General features: G+C 46.9%; 1 protein-coding gene across 1 annotated transcript in view; it reads left to right on the top strand.

Annotated features, from left to right (window-relative positions):
• The window catches only part of GLI2 (GLI family zinc finger 2), an 87,052-nt gene that overhangs the window by 42,774 nt on the left and 27,514 nt on the right, over positions 1-16,764 (top strand). The window contains 1 exon segment of the mRNA XM_061555151.1: positions 9,088-9,193. Within this exon segment, the coding sequence (XP_061411135.1) occupies positions 9,088-9,193 (106 nt within the window).

Raw genomic sequence — 16,764 nt, 5'->3', positions numbered from 1 at the left:
AATTTTTTTTTCTCCCCGAACGCTGTTGTGCCAGCCTTTTGGCAAGCTGATTAATGCCGTTGTGTCAACGGAGAGCACTTCACATGGACAAGCAGAGCACTCGTTTATGACTTTGGCAAACTAATAGTGGGGTGGGGGGGTGGGAGAAGTGTTTAAATAAAGCGCCAGGGCTTAGTGAGTTATTCAGATTAGAGGGGCATTTGCTGTAAAAACTCTTCAGACGTCTCATTGAAATCCCAAGCGGGGTTCAAAAACACAGCCATCTCATAAAAAGGACACTTTTTTCACCCCCACCTTTTTCACGTTCCACAAACGCAGTTTTATATTTGAAACAATGCAAAGTTGCACGAGGAATGCATACGACATTTCCCCGTGCCAGCAATCCGCTTCTCGCAAAGCCTATTTAAAACAATTCTCATGTTGTTATAAGAAGGCTGCTGCTGGGTTTTTGTTTATTTGTTTTAAGCCATCAGCGCCAGTAATGGTCATTGCAATTAACACGTGGCAGAAAGTCGTGTCAAACAGAATGATTCATCTTCGCCAGAGCAGGTGGTGGCTCCTTATTAAAGTCCATGCCCTGTTTTGGGAGCGTCACCGAGGAGTGACGGCTCTCGCCCACGTGGTCCAGTCTCTGGGTGGGCACCCCCCCCCCCCCGTACACCCCCCCCCCCATCCCGACTGACCCCGGGACACTAGCAGCGGTGGCGGTGCTGGCACATTGGGGGCAGGGGGTGGGGGCTCTAAGATATTATGTTTGGGGGGCGTCCCTTTCGATCGATACATTCTCGAGTGAGATAACAGAAGGCAACACAGGCGTGAGTTTTAGATGTCGTGCGATGAGACACATTTAGATAATGTTGAGGAATGTAGGCAAACAATAGGGTGGTAGAGATGTAGACATCGGGGACAAAGGTGCAGTTTGATGAGACAAGTGAGACACGGACTAGATAGGAACGAGGGGTTAATTCACTTTCATCGTCAATTCGCTTTTTATGTTGATGTTAATTCGGATTTGAATTTGAGCAGAAAGTTGATTCAATATTCTTCATGCATTTGGTGGGGCCCCTTGAGCCTCTTGGGACCCCCAGTATGAGATGACTTTGGTAATGCTCCATGCTGCCACTGGACATGAGGCAGCCCCTGCTGTCTCAGTAAAGTCCTCGTTCGGACTCTCTCGTGTCCTCAGTGATCGCAAAGACACCCCCGGCCTACGTAGACCGTTGAGGCGAGTTCTTTACTGGTAGCGACCGCCTTTCAAGGCTGGAATGGCACGTGAGGGGGCGGTGGGTGTCCAGGACCACACGTGGCCACCTTTGTCGACATAGTACTGATTGTGACACACCGCGCCAGGTACTCATCGTTCCCCATACACACACTTGCGCGGGGTAAAGGGCTTCTTGATTTCACGGGCTCACCTGAAACAGCGAAGCTAATTACCCGGACATAATGACCCAGCATGATGTTTGTGGAATCAAATGAAATTGATAATGTTGAAGCAGATGAGAGCAAATTGGTTTGCTGTGTGGTATATTTATTAAATTCGGGTCGCTTGTTGAAAATACTTCTGGTCTCAATTGACTCTTACCCGGTAAAAAAAGCCACCCTATCTTTATATCTTAGAAAATAAATCCCTCTTGCAGAAGAAACCTGGGGTCAACTATGAGGGGGGGGGGATACCCAAAATGCAATAGATTAAAGTGAAAACATGCACATCAGCAACTATGCATATTTGAAAATAAGCAATACAACTTCAATTTAAAAAAAATATAGAGTTAAATATTTCTACATTAAAAAAATAAAAAGCGAAAACACAATCTTAAATGAGAGAGTGAATACCGTGAGCAAGCACCTTTACAAAAATGTTCCTACGTGCAAAATAAGCACGTTGATTAATTCAGTATCTACGTTGTCGCAGTTATCTTGGGGTGGAAATAACAACAAATCTATATATTCCAGAGCTACGTTAGTTGTACAGATACACTTAACTCCGCTATCTACCAAAACTAAATAACACATTACGTGACCAGTTTTTCTCAGCTGGTGTGCGTGCGTGCGCGTGCGTGCACGTGCGTGCGCGTGTGTTTGTGTTTGCATGGAAGGGGGGGATCTGACAAACGTTGTCAGCCGCTGTTGCGATGAAGAAGCGGTTACCGTGGTTTGTAAACTGCGGGCTTGTCAGAGAACGGTAATTGCTGTACTCAGGGGACGCTTGTGATAATCCTGGCAGATGTTGGGAAAACTGCTGGCGTTCACATTGCAATGTTCTGGTTGACATCCCCCCAGTTCTTCCCTCACTGGTTACCCCCACAACCCCCCCTCACCCACTTCTGTACCTACCGACCATCCACCATCTTCCCCACACTCCCACTACTGCCACCACCACCACCACTTCTACTCCAGCCCCCCCAGTAACGCCATCTTCCCCACACTCCCACTACTACTGCCACCACCACCACTTCTACTCTAGCCCCCCCAGTAACGCCATCCGGCTCGTGGCATCCGGCGATTAGGTAGCATGGCGCACATCGCGGAGACTCATTAAAATCCAGCGTTGAGACAATTAGACCATGAGAACAGTCAGAGCGAGGCTGCGCGTTTCTGCATCTCCCCCTGCAATTAAAGCCTCACGGCGATTAACGTCAAGATGGGGAAACGGAACGGGAAAAAAAAAATTCCCAAACCGCCAGTTCTCCACCGGCGGCTTGCAAACAAGATCAAAAGCATCGTTCCCCCACAGGAGAGAGAGAGATTCCGTGTTTTTTTGGCCGTGTTCGGAACATGAGAACAATAGAGATGCAGCGTTGGTGCCATAATTGGGTGGCCTGCGGTTTGATTTTTAACACGTAAGTGGATTGACTAACGGTTCACTTACTTAAACTGATGTGGCCCTCAGCTTCGCGACAAGAGATTGCAGCTGTTACCGTGGCTCTCCCAGCAGTGGAATTGTCCGGGGCTAATTAGCGCAATTAGTACATAGTATCCCAGTGGCTACCCATGACCAAATCATTCACCAGAAATTCGCCCGATTTTAATCAGATCTCAGAAGCTAAGCAGGATTTTTTGAGCCAGAATTGTGCTTTGGTGAGTGACCACCATACATTAAACAGGTCGTGTTCTTGCGGGCCTATATGTTTACCAGTAGGAGTTGGTTCATCGTTGTTGTAGTAAGGTCACGTAACCCCCACAACTCACGGAAGCATGGGGAGGCCCTTATCCAGAATTACATTGATAAAAGGATACAGTCACGTGCTTTCCAGCGATCAACATGTTGATAGAAATATCAAGAGAGAGAGAAGAACGTTTCAGCGATGAGGTGGCACTGCGTGTGGGTAAGCCAGCAGCGCCGATCGCCACCCATTCATTAACAGTTTTGTTTTCCTTATGAGGCCACTTCCCGTGAGCACGAGGTTGGGTTTCCGATGCGAGGCCCTGCGGCCGACATGCCGACCCCCAGCGCTGCTGTAGTTTTTTTTCGTATTTTTGTTAAAACACGCAGCATGTTTTGTGTTCCCGCACGCATCTGTGGGCGGCTGCTCTTGGGCCACGAGCGACCGTGACAACTTCATCCGTTGAATTTAAGCCGAATCGAGCAGTCCACGTGTATAGACTGCCCTGTGAGCTCTTGAAGTCGTCAATGATGGATTACAAACAAAAATATCTCCTGAAAAGAAACATTTAATAATTATCGAGTACGGTAATATTACACGCACACACACGTACAACCCTTTTGTCGATGAGGTTTTTCCCCACGCCCTGTGGGGGTCATGAGGGTCACATGACCGTTCCTCGCCAGGTTGGTCTTTGCAAGCAGCGGAGCGTGGACGCAGGAGCATAGAAGTACAGTACAGCAACGGAATTGACAGCATTGGCCTCTGCTGCCCATAATGTAGCTCCTCAGCACCCTTACAACGCCTGTGTTTGTATGTATGGTGGCGGCCCGTCCAAGCGCTTAACCATGCTGGGGCCTTCTTAGCATCCGAGATCTGCACGAGATCGGCCAAATGCTGGGCGATTTGGTCACTGGCAGTGATGCTGCTGCAGCACACAGCCTAATTTCTCTCCCTAATCACGGGGGCTTTGAGGCAAAAATCAGACCTCCCATTCATCACCGCCCTGTCAGCGCAGGCTTTGCTTGTTCTGCACCGCTTTTGTGGTTTCTCCGAGGATGTTGAAATTTTGGTTGTACTTTTTTCTCCTTCTTTGACCTTTAAAAGAAATGTTTGAGAAAATAGCTGCAATGCCTCGCATCGAATTTGCGTGGTGGGGGGAGCGGCAGGGGGGGGGGCGAAGGCGCGCAGGGCAGACGCCCCCCCCCCCCCCCCGCAGACGGCCCTAACGTTATTGCTTCTCATCACCAGCAGCTTTCAGGAAGCAATTCGACAGCCATTGTTTGGACAGGACCATGCAGGGCCTTCTCCGAGGCCGTTTCCTGTGCTCTGATCACGATTACTTGAGGGGGGGGGGGGGGGGTGAAGGAGACCATGGACAGTGGGAAGCAGAGGAAGCTTCACTGAAGCTGTAAAAAAAACAAGGTGAATGAAATAAACCTCGGGGAGGAACCAAAAAATTGCCTCCGCGGATGTTTTTTTGAGAGCAAATTGCAGGAAAATATCTGACGTGGAAAAAGTAAAAACATACAAACCAATGATGTTTATTATATAACCTGGGTGCAATGTTGGATTTATAGTTAATTTACAAATATACACTTTACTTCCTAGCGCTGCCGGTCTTGTGCCGAAACACGAATAGCAATGGCGGTTTAAACGTGAACAAGGATAGAAAGGAAAATGTTTGGCATATTTCAGGTTGATGTTTGGCACATTTCAGGTTGATGTTTGCGAATGCCATGGTTCTGCCGAACGTCCTGAATTTGGAAGCAGCGTGGCTCTTTAAACAACGCGGAATGTTTCATCAATGAGCGATGGCTTCCCCCTGTTTGTTCAACGTTTGGAATAATGTCAACATTGTCAATCCTGCCTCGATCGCCAACGATTAATAATCATGACCAAAAGGCTAATTAGGGGCCTGTAACCAAACTAGTTGTGCGTCTCTTTAGCTGACATTTAGTGGCTACTGACACTTCAAGGGGTTGTGGGAAGACGGAGAAGAAAAGGCCGACTAATGTAATGGAATGTTGGCCATATAGGGCAAGGGGTTGGCTGAAATGAGCCGACGATGGGAGAGAGAGAGAGAGCCACCGACACACAGCTGCAGGAAGTGCCAATACAGCTGCCGGCTGGCTCGTCGCCCGAGGGCACAGCCAATGTGAGCACCTATCCTGAACTTCACAGCCATTTCTGTGCACGCACCTATGACCCCTCCCCCCCCACCCTCCCACAGCCACCCCCACCCTCTATCACATGCACCACCCACGCCTTCGCCAACCTCCTACCCCCCCCCCCCTTGCCTGGCGCTTTATGGCAGCACGCGAAGCCCTCTCGGTCAGGGGCAGTCATGAACCCAGTCACATGAGAAAACAATTACGGGGACCCTGGGACTGCTTTATTTAACTTTGTTATTTATTTATTTATTCGGCTGAATTAATGGGGTGCTGTTGCTCAGCCTGGGCCCAGAGGACAAGCCCCCCCCCCCCCCGGCCCCCCCCCCCCACCAATAAAACCTTCTATCTGTCCTCCTCACAGCCGGGTCACAAATGCTCATTTACAAGGGCTTTGCTCACTCAATTGGTTAATTATTGCCAGTGCCGCTGCTTTGTACCTTGAGTAGCCAGGCAGGGCAGTTGTGCTCACAGGAGTTTGAGGTCGGAATTTCCTTCCTTTGAATTCCTATTTAACGTCCGCACCCTGCTAATGTAAGTATCGTCATGTTGCCTTATTACATAACGTGGGCTCATTGATAAACACTGAGCTCTCGTGAGTCTGAGCGTTGTTCCCCCTCTTGTGGTGACCGATCTTGGCCAGATCCTTCTATCCTCCCATCATCCTGGCATAACGTGTAATTACAAAGGACACTTAAATGGATCTCAGAGGTCGGCTCCTGCTCCTCCTTCCCTTACACTCGGGGGTGGCACTTCGCTCTGAGCGTTCCCAACTGACACTTTCACCTCGTGACTTCAGTGGCACAGTCGGAATAAAGCTGTAAAAGCAACAAATAAACAACAATTATGAAAAATCATGCATGCGCGTAGATTCCGTAATGTTTTTCAACATGCGTTTGTCTTTGTGAGTATTTATTTTTGCAGTATGGAAGCTGGTTGGGTAGCCGTCAGGGTGAAATGCGTTTGCATATTTGAAAATTGTCCGATTTATCCTGGTTTATGTCTCCGTGCTTTTTGGGCAGCGCTTTTATCAATTTGGCCATTTTTCAAGAAGTTAAGTCCGTGAAAGCAGCACACCCTTGTACTGCAGATTCATTCACGTTCGCTCATCGTTACGGGAGTTGTACTTGCCCCTCGGTAGTTCCAGACATATGGGCGTACGGGTGGACATACATCGCTAATGCATAAACATTTTTAACCTTAACTGGAAAGCACTGACAATGAACCAAAATTATCTCACTGTTGATTCTCTCTTCAGCACACCGGTGGGCTAAAGAAGTGAATTATTTTGTCCTTTGAAAACGTGACACATTTTTTACTGTTTGGCCGCGTCGGGTGGTGGAGGGTTACGACACATTTTTAAATAACGCGATCTGACCCAAAAACCTATATTATGAATAATATTGGTCGCGAAAGCCTACGTGTTAAATTATCTCACTGATCCGGTTGATGATCGGTAACGTAGCTTCGCACGAGCCAGCTTTGCGGCGCGTGAGCACGAAGGAGTGCTCGCACCGCCCGCCCGTGAGAACACGTTAGCCCGGATAGCGAGAGAGTAAACGAGCGGGACCCCGCTTGTGGGTACATTCACGAGCACCATCTGCGCGCCCACATGCCCTTGAGCAGCTAAGCCCACGGGACCCGCAGGGCGGGCGTGAGAGTCTCGCTCGGGGTCCTTCGCAAGCACCGCACGGACGAGGTACGGCAGACGAACCCGATTAGAAAACGGAGTAAAGACGTGTGACAATCTTATTGTGGCACAGCACACTCAATATTTGCGGGCTTTGGAGCGCCGTGGTTTCCACGTTGTTGCTGCTGCTTTGTGATAGGGGTGCCTGGCCAGGTGCAAGTCTGATGAGGGAAATGTGTGTGAATCGTTCGCACATTTGTCAAATATTCCTGGATTGCATTTTCAGCCCAACTCGCGGTAAATTAACTTCATATTTTCGAAATGGAGTGCCATATGTGCGGTATGTCTTTCATTAACACCTTTCACAAATGCAGTATTATTTTATTGTTTTTTTATTGCATGCCAGGAGTGCTGCATAAAATATCACAAAAATAAAAGCCAACCATTCTCAATTTTCCACTGGATGAAGGCTTCGCCATGCCATATAGATCATTGGGATTTTTTGGACATACTTCACCACGCACTGATCAGCGCGTGGTGAAGTAGTGGGGACGAGGGGGTAGGGGTGGCTATGATTGCTGATGTATCTTGCCACTCACGTTTGCCCTGGCCAGGAATTGAACTCAGGTAATTCGGTCCATAGCGCTGCCCACTAACCACTGTACCACTGCTCCACCAACAGTTATATATGCCGATGGAATTTCACCCCAAAGCACCCAACAGAAAACAACTCCAGAATCATCTGATTAGACGAGCTGCTCAGCGAGTCTGTGACCTGCTCCGCTGGTAGGCGATCTATATCTGCGTAGGAAATTAAGTTTCACTGTCACGGGCAAATTCTTTATGTATATCTCTCAGAACTGGGTATGGTTGAACTCGGTGCATGCATGCAGTTTTAGGAAGAATTTGTTGTTGTGTGGTGGAGTCCAACGGTCTTGATGTGGGCCTCGGTGCAGGGGCACATTCACACTTTGGAAGGTTGGGGGGGGGGATTCCACGAGTGATTGGTTCCCGGTTGTTATTGTTCAGATTACAGATAGTGTCCACGAAGTTCACCCCCCGATGTTATCGCAGACGAGAGGAGTTCTAATGCACTATAATTATATAAAATCTATGTACCTACTGGCTACTAACCTATTTGTGTGCTTGAGTCATCGGCATAATTAACATTGATGTCGCCTTGTTGAAGGGATAAATATGTATGTTTACGGAAAAAATATGTCCGTGATTTGTGTACGTTATACGGGCATCTCTAAGCCACGTGCAAAAACGTCAGGGGTGTCTGGACGCTGACGACACCCACGTTGGCTGAAGGCCCTCCTGCCTCTCTGCCAGGGGAGCCTCCAGGCACCCTGTCTGCTGCAGACCGATTGATCGTGGGGCCGTGTGCGTGTGTCTGTGTGTCTCTGTGAGCATTAAATGTGATGAATGTGACTTGGGACATGAGATAGGGCAGCTGTGTGGCCCATGCACAAGAGTGAAACGTAAAACTTTACACAAACAAATAATGAACGCAACCCCTCACAAGGTGGCAGAGAGATTTAGCGGTTGCAAAGTGCTTGTATTGTAGACGGTTTTTTTTTTGTTATAACAAGGCATCACTCTTCTTGTTTTAATTATGGTGTGATTTTGAGTTACGATGTAATGTCGTGAATTATTTAAAGAGAGAAGAAACACAATTATTATTTGTTCATAGATAGGGGAGTGAGGATATGGGAGGGGGGGACCAATCAACCGCCGGGAGAGATGTTAAAAGCTCGGGTTCAATATTGAACACGACTCTCGCTCGCTGCCCAAACCTGTAGACGACGCACATGTTGGGAGTTTGCTGCGGAATGTTCATTTTCATAGCGCTGTGGGGGGGGGGGAGTTATTTCTTGGTGACCTTTGCACCTCTTTTCACCCCCACCATTCACTTTGCAGACCAACCACTGAAGCGCCACTTGTGTAACTAATTTTAGGGAACGGTGGGGCACAGCTCGGAGGGAGGGTCGATGGCGGAGGTAGGAGCCGTGGAGGAGGAGAAGGCCGATGGGGTTAAAGCAATGTGACACATTGAACGCCCTCCCTACCACCCACCTCTCCCCCCCCCCTCCCCATACTTGCACTGCTCTCAACTTTAGCTGCTCGGACTGACGAGGTGCGATGATGTGTGTGTGCGTCCCCACCACCACGGCAGGCCCTCACCCGCTGCTGCATGCGCTGCACGCCCCCATCCCCATCAACAGCCGCCACCAGGAGGGCCGCTACTTCTACGAGCCTCCCCCCCTACACCCGCTGCATGGGTAAGACGCGCGGCCGAGCCTCGGCCGCTTGCCCGCTTGCGCCGCTCTGTGACCACTCGAGGTTGCCACCTCGTAGATACGTAATCAACTGGGACGTGTCATCAAAAGACGAATATATCTCAAGTACCGGATGCGGGGAGGAGAACCACATGTACGCGCATTGTGCTGAGTAGTGTAGTGTTATGCGGTTGACCTTAACTGTGGACTTTTAATGTCTTGGGCAGACTTGCAGAATTTTCCAGGGCAGATGCCTCAAAAAAAGGATGTTCCTGGTAAAACCAGGATAGGTGGCAACTATGTCTGCAGCACGCACACGCAACCTTTTTCATATAAATACCGCCACGGGGAGGGGAATGCAAGACGATGACAAAGAGAAAAACATGTTCTTGTCGGGGTCATCTTGGCTTGCCCGTTCTGCAGGTGGTTTGTCGTCAGTTGCTACGTTTCGAGTGCTGTCCAAGTGCGAGTTCGTATTGCTAACTTAATAATAATGTACAATGGTCAGTGCAGGACTGGTTCAGATATTAATCGTGACCGATGTTAACCATGGCCTGGAGTTTAAGTCAGGTTGCCAGGTTCATAGCGACGTGTGCTTAACCAAATATTAGGCAGCCGCACCACGGCTATGGCATATTAGAATTATTCATCATATAAACCTCTATGTGTGTTTATTTTGAGTTCATGATTCTGCTTTGTGTAGTATCTCCCTGCATGTTGCTGTAGATCCACAGCAATGGAAATTCTGACGCTATTCAGTGTCTCTATGCTTATGGATAGAAGGCATTTTGATTGGTTGGCTCCGAGCACAAGCTTAAGCTTCATGTCGTGGAGACACATAGCCGCCTTTTGTGAAGTTTATTCTACTTCTTGGTTCTTTCTTTAAAGTCACGTAGATAGACCGCTTGTTTTGCGATCGAAACGTCGTGGGTTTTTTACTTTTATTATTTGCAATTTATAGTTTTAATTTTTTATTTTTATTTTATTTTCTATCTATGTGGCTTTACCGAAAGAACCAATAATATGAATTCCTGCAGTCACGAAAGTTTTAAGTAAAATACATTTTACTTGTATATACATGGATATATTATTCGAAATATAAAAAGCTATTGTCTTCTTGACACGTGGCTTGGGTCTGACCTCAACTATCCAACGCTGGGTTTAAAGTTGAATTAATAAGAAAAGAAAGACTTTGAAGTCGCAATGCGGTGCACCGCCAAAGCATTGTGGTGACCTCAATTCACTGACATTCAAATGTTATGGTAGTGTCATTGCAGTGACATCACAAAAGTGATATAATTGGACATCCAGCTGTAACTTAAAGCAGTGTTCCTCATCAAAGCTTCAAACTCTGTGTTGGACAACCTGCAAAACACAGTCCTTCTTGGTCCTTATCGACAAGATAAGAGCTGTTTATCCACAAGATAATAAATATTAGTTTTTTGGGGTTGAATCTTCCTTAAAATGGCTTAAGGAGTGCTCTTGCCAAAAACATCTGATAACCCAGATTTGTTTAACGTCTGCGGCTCTGCTGATGGGACCCAGAAGGTTGAAACCAGAGCAGGATTTGCTAGCTTGGAACAAAATGCTGCTTGATAAAATTGGTCTGGAAAGCCAATAGGCCTGTGAACTAAACAATATTATATATAGGTGTGTGGAGACATCGAAAGGGGCAACTGTTTCTCTTTTGCTCTCAATGTGAATTTGGCTTTGTAGCCCTGGATCAACCACGCCAGTATCAGTCTGACGACGGGACAGGAGGGGCAGTGTGGCTGTGGGAAGAGCTGCACGACAACCCCGCAGAGGAGCGGTCTTTGGCTGCGTCTCTTGACCACGTCCAGGGACTCGGGATCCAAATTCCCCCTCCGGGGTCACGGACTTGTGTGAGCATAAGCAGACGTGCTATTGACAAGCTATTCTACGCAGCAGTCCTACACTCTGTTAACATCTTCCTTCCCCATCCATTAGTGTCAGCTCATGGGGAAACCATGATTCATTATCGGAGTGAACGTGTTTAAATCGACAAGGGGGAAAAAAAAAATGCAGTGATGTTTTTTTTGTAGTCTGTTATGTATACGCTTTCAAACCCGACAGCTCTGTGTCAAATCACTGCTGTATATCAAGGCCTCCCCCACGCCATGTCAGTCATTGGAGTTGTTTGACCATACTTCACCAAACTGGTCAGTGCAGGTTGGTGAAGGGAGCTCAGAAACAGGCTTGGATATCGCTTGCCAATGACGTTGGCCGTGACCGGGAGTCAAACTCGGGTGGTTTATAGCGCAGTGCACAAACCGCTGCACCACCACAGGATAGTGGTCTGTCTGTGAGGGTGGTATTTGTTCACCAGTTGAGTGTTCGTTGCTCTAATGGGAAACAGAGTAGGTAACTGCCGAAAATTGTCTGTAGCCACGCAGTGAAAGCTTAAGGTCTGGATAGAAACTAAGAGCTAATCGTTTAATCGAGGCCAGGAGATTGCATAGAGATAAGCTGAGACATTGAAGAAAGTGTAACAACAACAACAAAAAACGTCAGTGTCTATTTACTCAATAGGAAAATGTCAATCGGAGTCAGGATATAAAGTAATAGCAACTAGGAGAGGTGTAACGATGCAGAACTTTGGCGAGTGGATGAATTGTCATGAATCGCGGTCCTCAACAGGAGTTGAGAACCGATATTTTGTTTTTCATCGCGGTGAAATTGCGGCCACTCGTGGCTGCAGGTGTCGCACAAACTCATTACCAATACAATGTATACAAATAAAAAACGACGCTCCTGATGGACATATCGTGAACTTAAGAATTGATATGCATCGATGCATATGTGCATCATTACGTGTTCAATAGCTAACGGCATCTCAGCAAGAGTTAGGCGTTATAAACATACTGTCCGCTTTCGGATAGACTATCGCCAACAATCAGCGGTTAAAGTTACACGATTGTTTTAGCAATGTCAATCTTTATTTTTTAATACAAAAAATAGCACAAATCGCAGGAGTAAACGTTGGGGTAAAGAAAAGGGGGAAAAATTAGGCCCGTAAAATGAATTGTTTACTCGTTACAAGCAAGTGGTGGCCGTATGTATCATTTTGTTTTAGTTGTTGTCGGTTTTTCACCAGAGCCCGTTCGTTATCAGCGCCTGAGATCTGCTCTTAAGATCTGCTCCTTCCCGTTTGCACCATTACTCGCATTCCTCCCGCCAAGTGGCCGTGCTGGTGACCCCTGCCGGGGCCCACTGTGAGCGTTTACGTAATGACGCTGCCGCCTCCGCCGCAGCCGGCCTGGGAAGATGGCCACAAAAGAAAAGCGGCGGAGATCTTTTTGGCGAGTGGTAAAAACAACAAGAAAATATATAACGCAAATCTTTAAATAGTTGAGGCTGAGCAACAGAGAAACAACTTGGGTGGAAAAAAAAATCCGACGAAAATTTGTGATTTTTAGGTTGAAAACCGAGGAAGCCGTGCCTGAAGCTGTTTATTTTTGGGGTGCATTGTGGGGTTGTCCTGCAAATGCCGGTGGTATTGCTAACAGAGGGTGCGTAGAATAAGCTGTGCACGATAAGTCTGATCATTTTGTTAGCAAGGACAAAAAAAAACACTTCCTGGAGCACTTGAAGTTTTTTTTTATGAAAGTACAAGCGAATGAAATAATCCAAAGGTAAAAACAAGTTGCATATTAATAATATAACGTAAAGGTGCCGCCCTGCAAATACTTGCTGACGCTGCTGCTGACAGCCACTGTGGGAGCTCTTGAGAGCCCTCCCTTGTGAGTATTTTATTTTGCTCATCCACACTGGCCAGACATCTTGGGAGACGTTGGAGTTACCTACAGTTTAGTTGAAATAACATCGACTGTATCGCCCACAAACGCTTTCTCACTCTCACAATCTGTCGGGCAGTTGAAATACAGTTGCTTTTGAAAGTGGCCGCACCCAATGAGAAATCGCGCGTTACTGATACTGTGGTAAATTACCTCGTGAGGTTGATCGACTGCGTGCAGCAAGCCCCATCCCCGCCAACACCGTCGCTGCCTCACTGCATCCCCGTGACATGGTTTACTCACGAGTCATAAGCAGTGCGTGGCTGCGTTGTCAGGCCGTGATGGAGAAACATAAAGAGGAAGGGGAAAAGAAAGCCCACGCGTGCAATGACCCCCCCCCCCCCGCTGAAGCGTGCACGAGTCCCACGTTCTCACCAGCTCGTGAGAACTGCTCGTCCGATGAATGGTGCCGTTCACCGTGACTCACCAAGCTGCGCGATTAGCCGATACAGCATGGCACCGTTACCGATTCACGCTCCATTAAACGTGTCCCTTATTCTTCCACTGCTGAAAACCATTGCGTTAACTCACGGAGGTGATGAGCGGTGACTCGACCATCCTTCCGTTGAATCCTTGCGGTCAAAATTCTCAGGATGTTTTGCACAATAAGTAAAAACTTGACTCTATTCTTAAAGGAAAAAAGACAGAAGCCAAGTAAGTTTTTTTGCACAGCGTGTACGGTATTAGGCCTGTTCAGTGGCCGAACACCGTTTGCGCGCTGCCAGTGATATTCTACTTTTCAGGATCCTCAATATTTTTTTGATGGCAACACAATGTTGGTTACCTCTGATTCAACTTCCTGTTATTTGATGATCATCAAAATGCCATGGTTTAGTGGCCAAAGATGCTCCATCAAAACAATATGGTGGAATTAGTTAAAATTAATCCTTAGGAGGTGGCCGGGTGTCTCGGAGATCTGAGAGACTGAGCGAGCATCACTGCGATATTGCATCCGTCCGAGTCCGGGTTTCAGTCTGTCACATGAAACGTGGTTTTCAAGCATAGTGCAACTATATTCTTGGTCCTTTCGGTAAAGTCACGTAGAAGGGAAATAATAAAATGATAAAAAGAAAACATAATAAGATAAAATTCTCACGACGTTTCGGCCACAACGTCCTAATGACGCTGTCTTTGAAACAGCCCTGTTCTTCAGCTGAGGACGGCTGCTTGCGTTGTGGCCGACACGTCGTGAGAATTTTATTGTTTTATTTTTATTATTTTATTATTTCCCTTCTACATGACTTTACCGAAAGAACCAAGAATTTGAATCCATAGTGCAATTGTTGGTCTCAGCCAGATCACTAATGACTCTCTACACACCACCAATCCCCACCATATTACATTTGCCTAGTCGCTTAATTTGAGAAGATTTCAGCTTTAAGAATTACACATTTCAGGGTTGATGGATATGCTATGAACATCTCTTTAAGTAGAAAATGCAATACATTTGTTAATGACATGGCCTTAACGTGAAAAATAGAAACTGGTGATGTTATAGAAATGGCCTTTGTTCATAGCACATATGCCAGAGAGGTAGGGTGGATAAGAATGGGAGACTGCCCATTATGCCATGGGACCTTTTTACATCAATAATTCCTGATTTACAGTTTTTTTTTTTTTTTTACAAAATCCACTTGATAAATGCTGGACACGTGGAAGAGTGCATTGTCAATAGTGTGGCTGAGAGGACACTTGACGGGATCCCAGAAGTAGTTTTGTGGCTCTTCTGTGCCTGCGAGTGCTCTGAATAGGCACTTCTTCATCTCATTACATAGCGCTGGAGAGCACAATGGGAATAAAATTGGGAAAGAGACAAACTTTGATTCTCATTGACGTAGCTATTGGGCCCTTGGCAGCCTCTTTCAGACACTCGACTGAGATCACAGAGTCACAGAGGGCGCTGAGGACCGCGCTGCGACAGGATAGAGCCATCCGGCGGGAGTGCGGGAGAGATGTCAGTGCCGTGTGACAGAAGGGACACAGCTGTCTCGCACTGGGCACCCGGCCTGATGGTTCGCTTTCCGACACGGCCCCACTGCTCGCCGTGATCATTCCGACACGTGTGGGGGGCAGAGCAGGTGGGGGGGGGGGGGGGAGGGTGTTACTGGGTTAGGGGGGGGGGAGGGGGCAGAAGGGGATCTGAGAACGGAGTTTTCATGGGGTTGGCAGGGGAGAGGGAAGGGTCAACTTGGGGGCTTGGAATGGAATTTGGAAGCTGTTAAGTCACAACATGGCCTGGGATGTGAGGCAGATGAATTAGGCCCTCCCTCCTAGTCAAGGTTCTGTCTCCGAGTCAGGCACTTTCTTAAGTTAACGTTGTGTGAATCGCTCGTTCACCACCGCTGATGAAACCCGCGATGCTGTTCCCACAGCGCGGTGAGACGGAATGCGTCGCTGACAATTTTTCCACCCGCGCACGTGAAGCAGAATTCGTTTTGAAGACGCTGACTTGCGGATGAGACTTAGCATTACGCACAAAGCATAGTGGTTTATTTAGTGTTCAGTGTAAGCTTGCCTATGACCAAATCTCCCGTAATGTACTCGATATGAGATTTCAGAAAGCTAAGCAGGTGTTGAGCCCAATAGTGCTTGGATGGGTGACCACCATGCATAAAATAGGTGCTACAGGTTGCTACATGGCTGTGTGGTGGACAGCAGAGGATGGTGCATCAAATTGTGTTGATGTATTCCACAGTACTTGTGTTCTGCCACGTCTATGCCCTCTCTCATGCAGCAACCCACACTGACCAGCGTGATGACATGTGACCGAGTAGCCGCCGTGATCCGCACAACGCTGGAAGGCCCTCATTCAGCAGTGGATTGGAAAGGGTCTGTACATGTCGTGGGATCCCTCTCTTAAGCCGTCACTCTTCTTGTGATGCTCCTCCTGCTGTATTGAGCATGCCAAGAGCTTTGATATGCAGCTTGGCATGGATTTAGCTGCTGCTAGCTTCTCATTGATGTGGTGTTAAAATCACAAGCCCCTTCTTACCGCAGGGCTTGCTTAAAGCAGCTTAAATGGGGTAATTATTTTATAGTCCTGCCCTGTAGAGTTGCTAAGGTGTTTAGTATTTAATATTAACAAAAAAAATCGGCTTTCGAAGGATTATTCACATTTGAAAACCATTAACTTCTGTGTTAATATTCGATATACAGGAAAAAAAATTGTATAAGGTAGTAAAATGTCCACATTTGATGCCTAATGTACAATTTTTTTTTAAAAATCGTGCATATATACAGTACTGCATATATATGTTCATAAACATTTATTTTTATTTTAGCCAGAGGTAACCAAATGTCTCACAAGTCCAAATGGTGAGCTGGTGTCTATGAGATATAGGGTTCGAATCCAGGCAGCATATTATGATTAAACCAGCTTCTGAAGTGTAGCAAGTTGACGTTTTCACCCGGGTAACCAATTGCTGTGTAGAAAAAAAACCCCAATATGGGACTTTTCATGCCAGTATCAAAATATAAGAATAGGTTTTACCCTTTCTGGCAATAAAACAGGTGTTAAGATGTTTAAACACCAAACAGAAACCTTTTGTTGCAAGGAATCCTGTCTGCATTAACCACACGTACTTGTGGTGAACATGCAAACAAAACACATGCTCTGATAATTATATATTGGCATTGTCTTGGAAACTGATTGGTCCAGAGACAGCTTTCTTTAGAGCCTCGTCTCAAAGTGTTCGGGTAAAACCTATTCTTAAAAAAAAACCGATGTGTGCTTAATTTGGTTAAATGCCAGCTCTGAGG

This window comes from Lethenteron reissneri, chromosome 20 (genome assembly GCF_015708825.2).
Source record: "Lethenteron reissneri isolate LAM-NWPU_2019-01 chromosome 20, ASM1570882v1, whole genome shotgun sequence".
Classification (NCBI taxonomy): Eukaryota; Metazoa; Chordata; class Hyperoartia; order Petromyzontiformes; family Petromyzontidae; genus Lethenteron; species Lethenteron reissneri.
The sequence above is the reverse complement of the archived record's forward strand: the minus strand, read 5'-3'. Positions and strand labels throughout refer to the sequence as shown.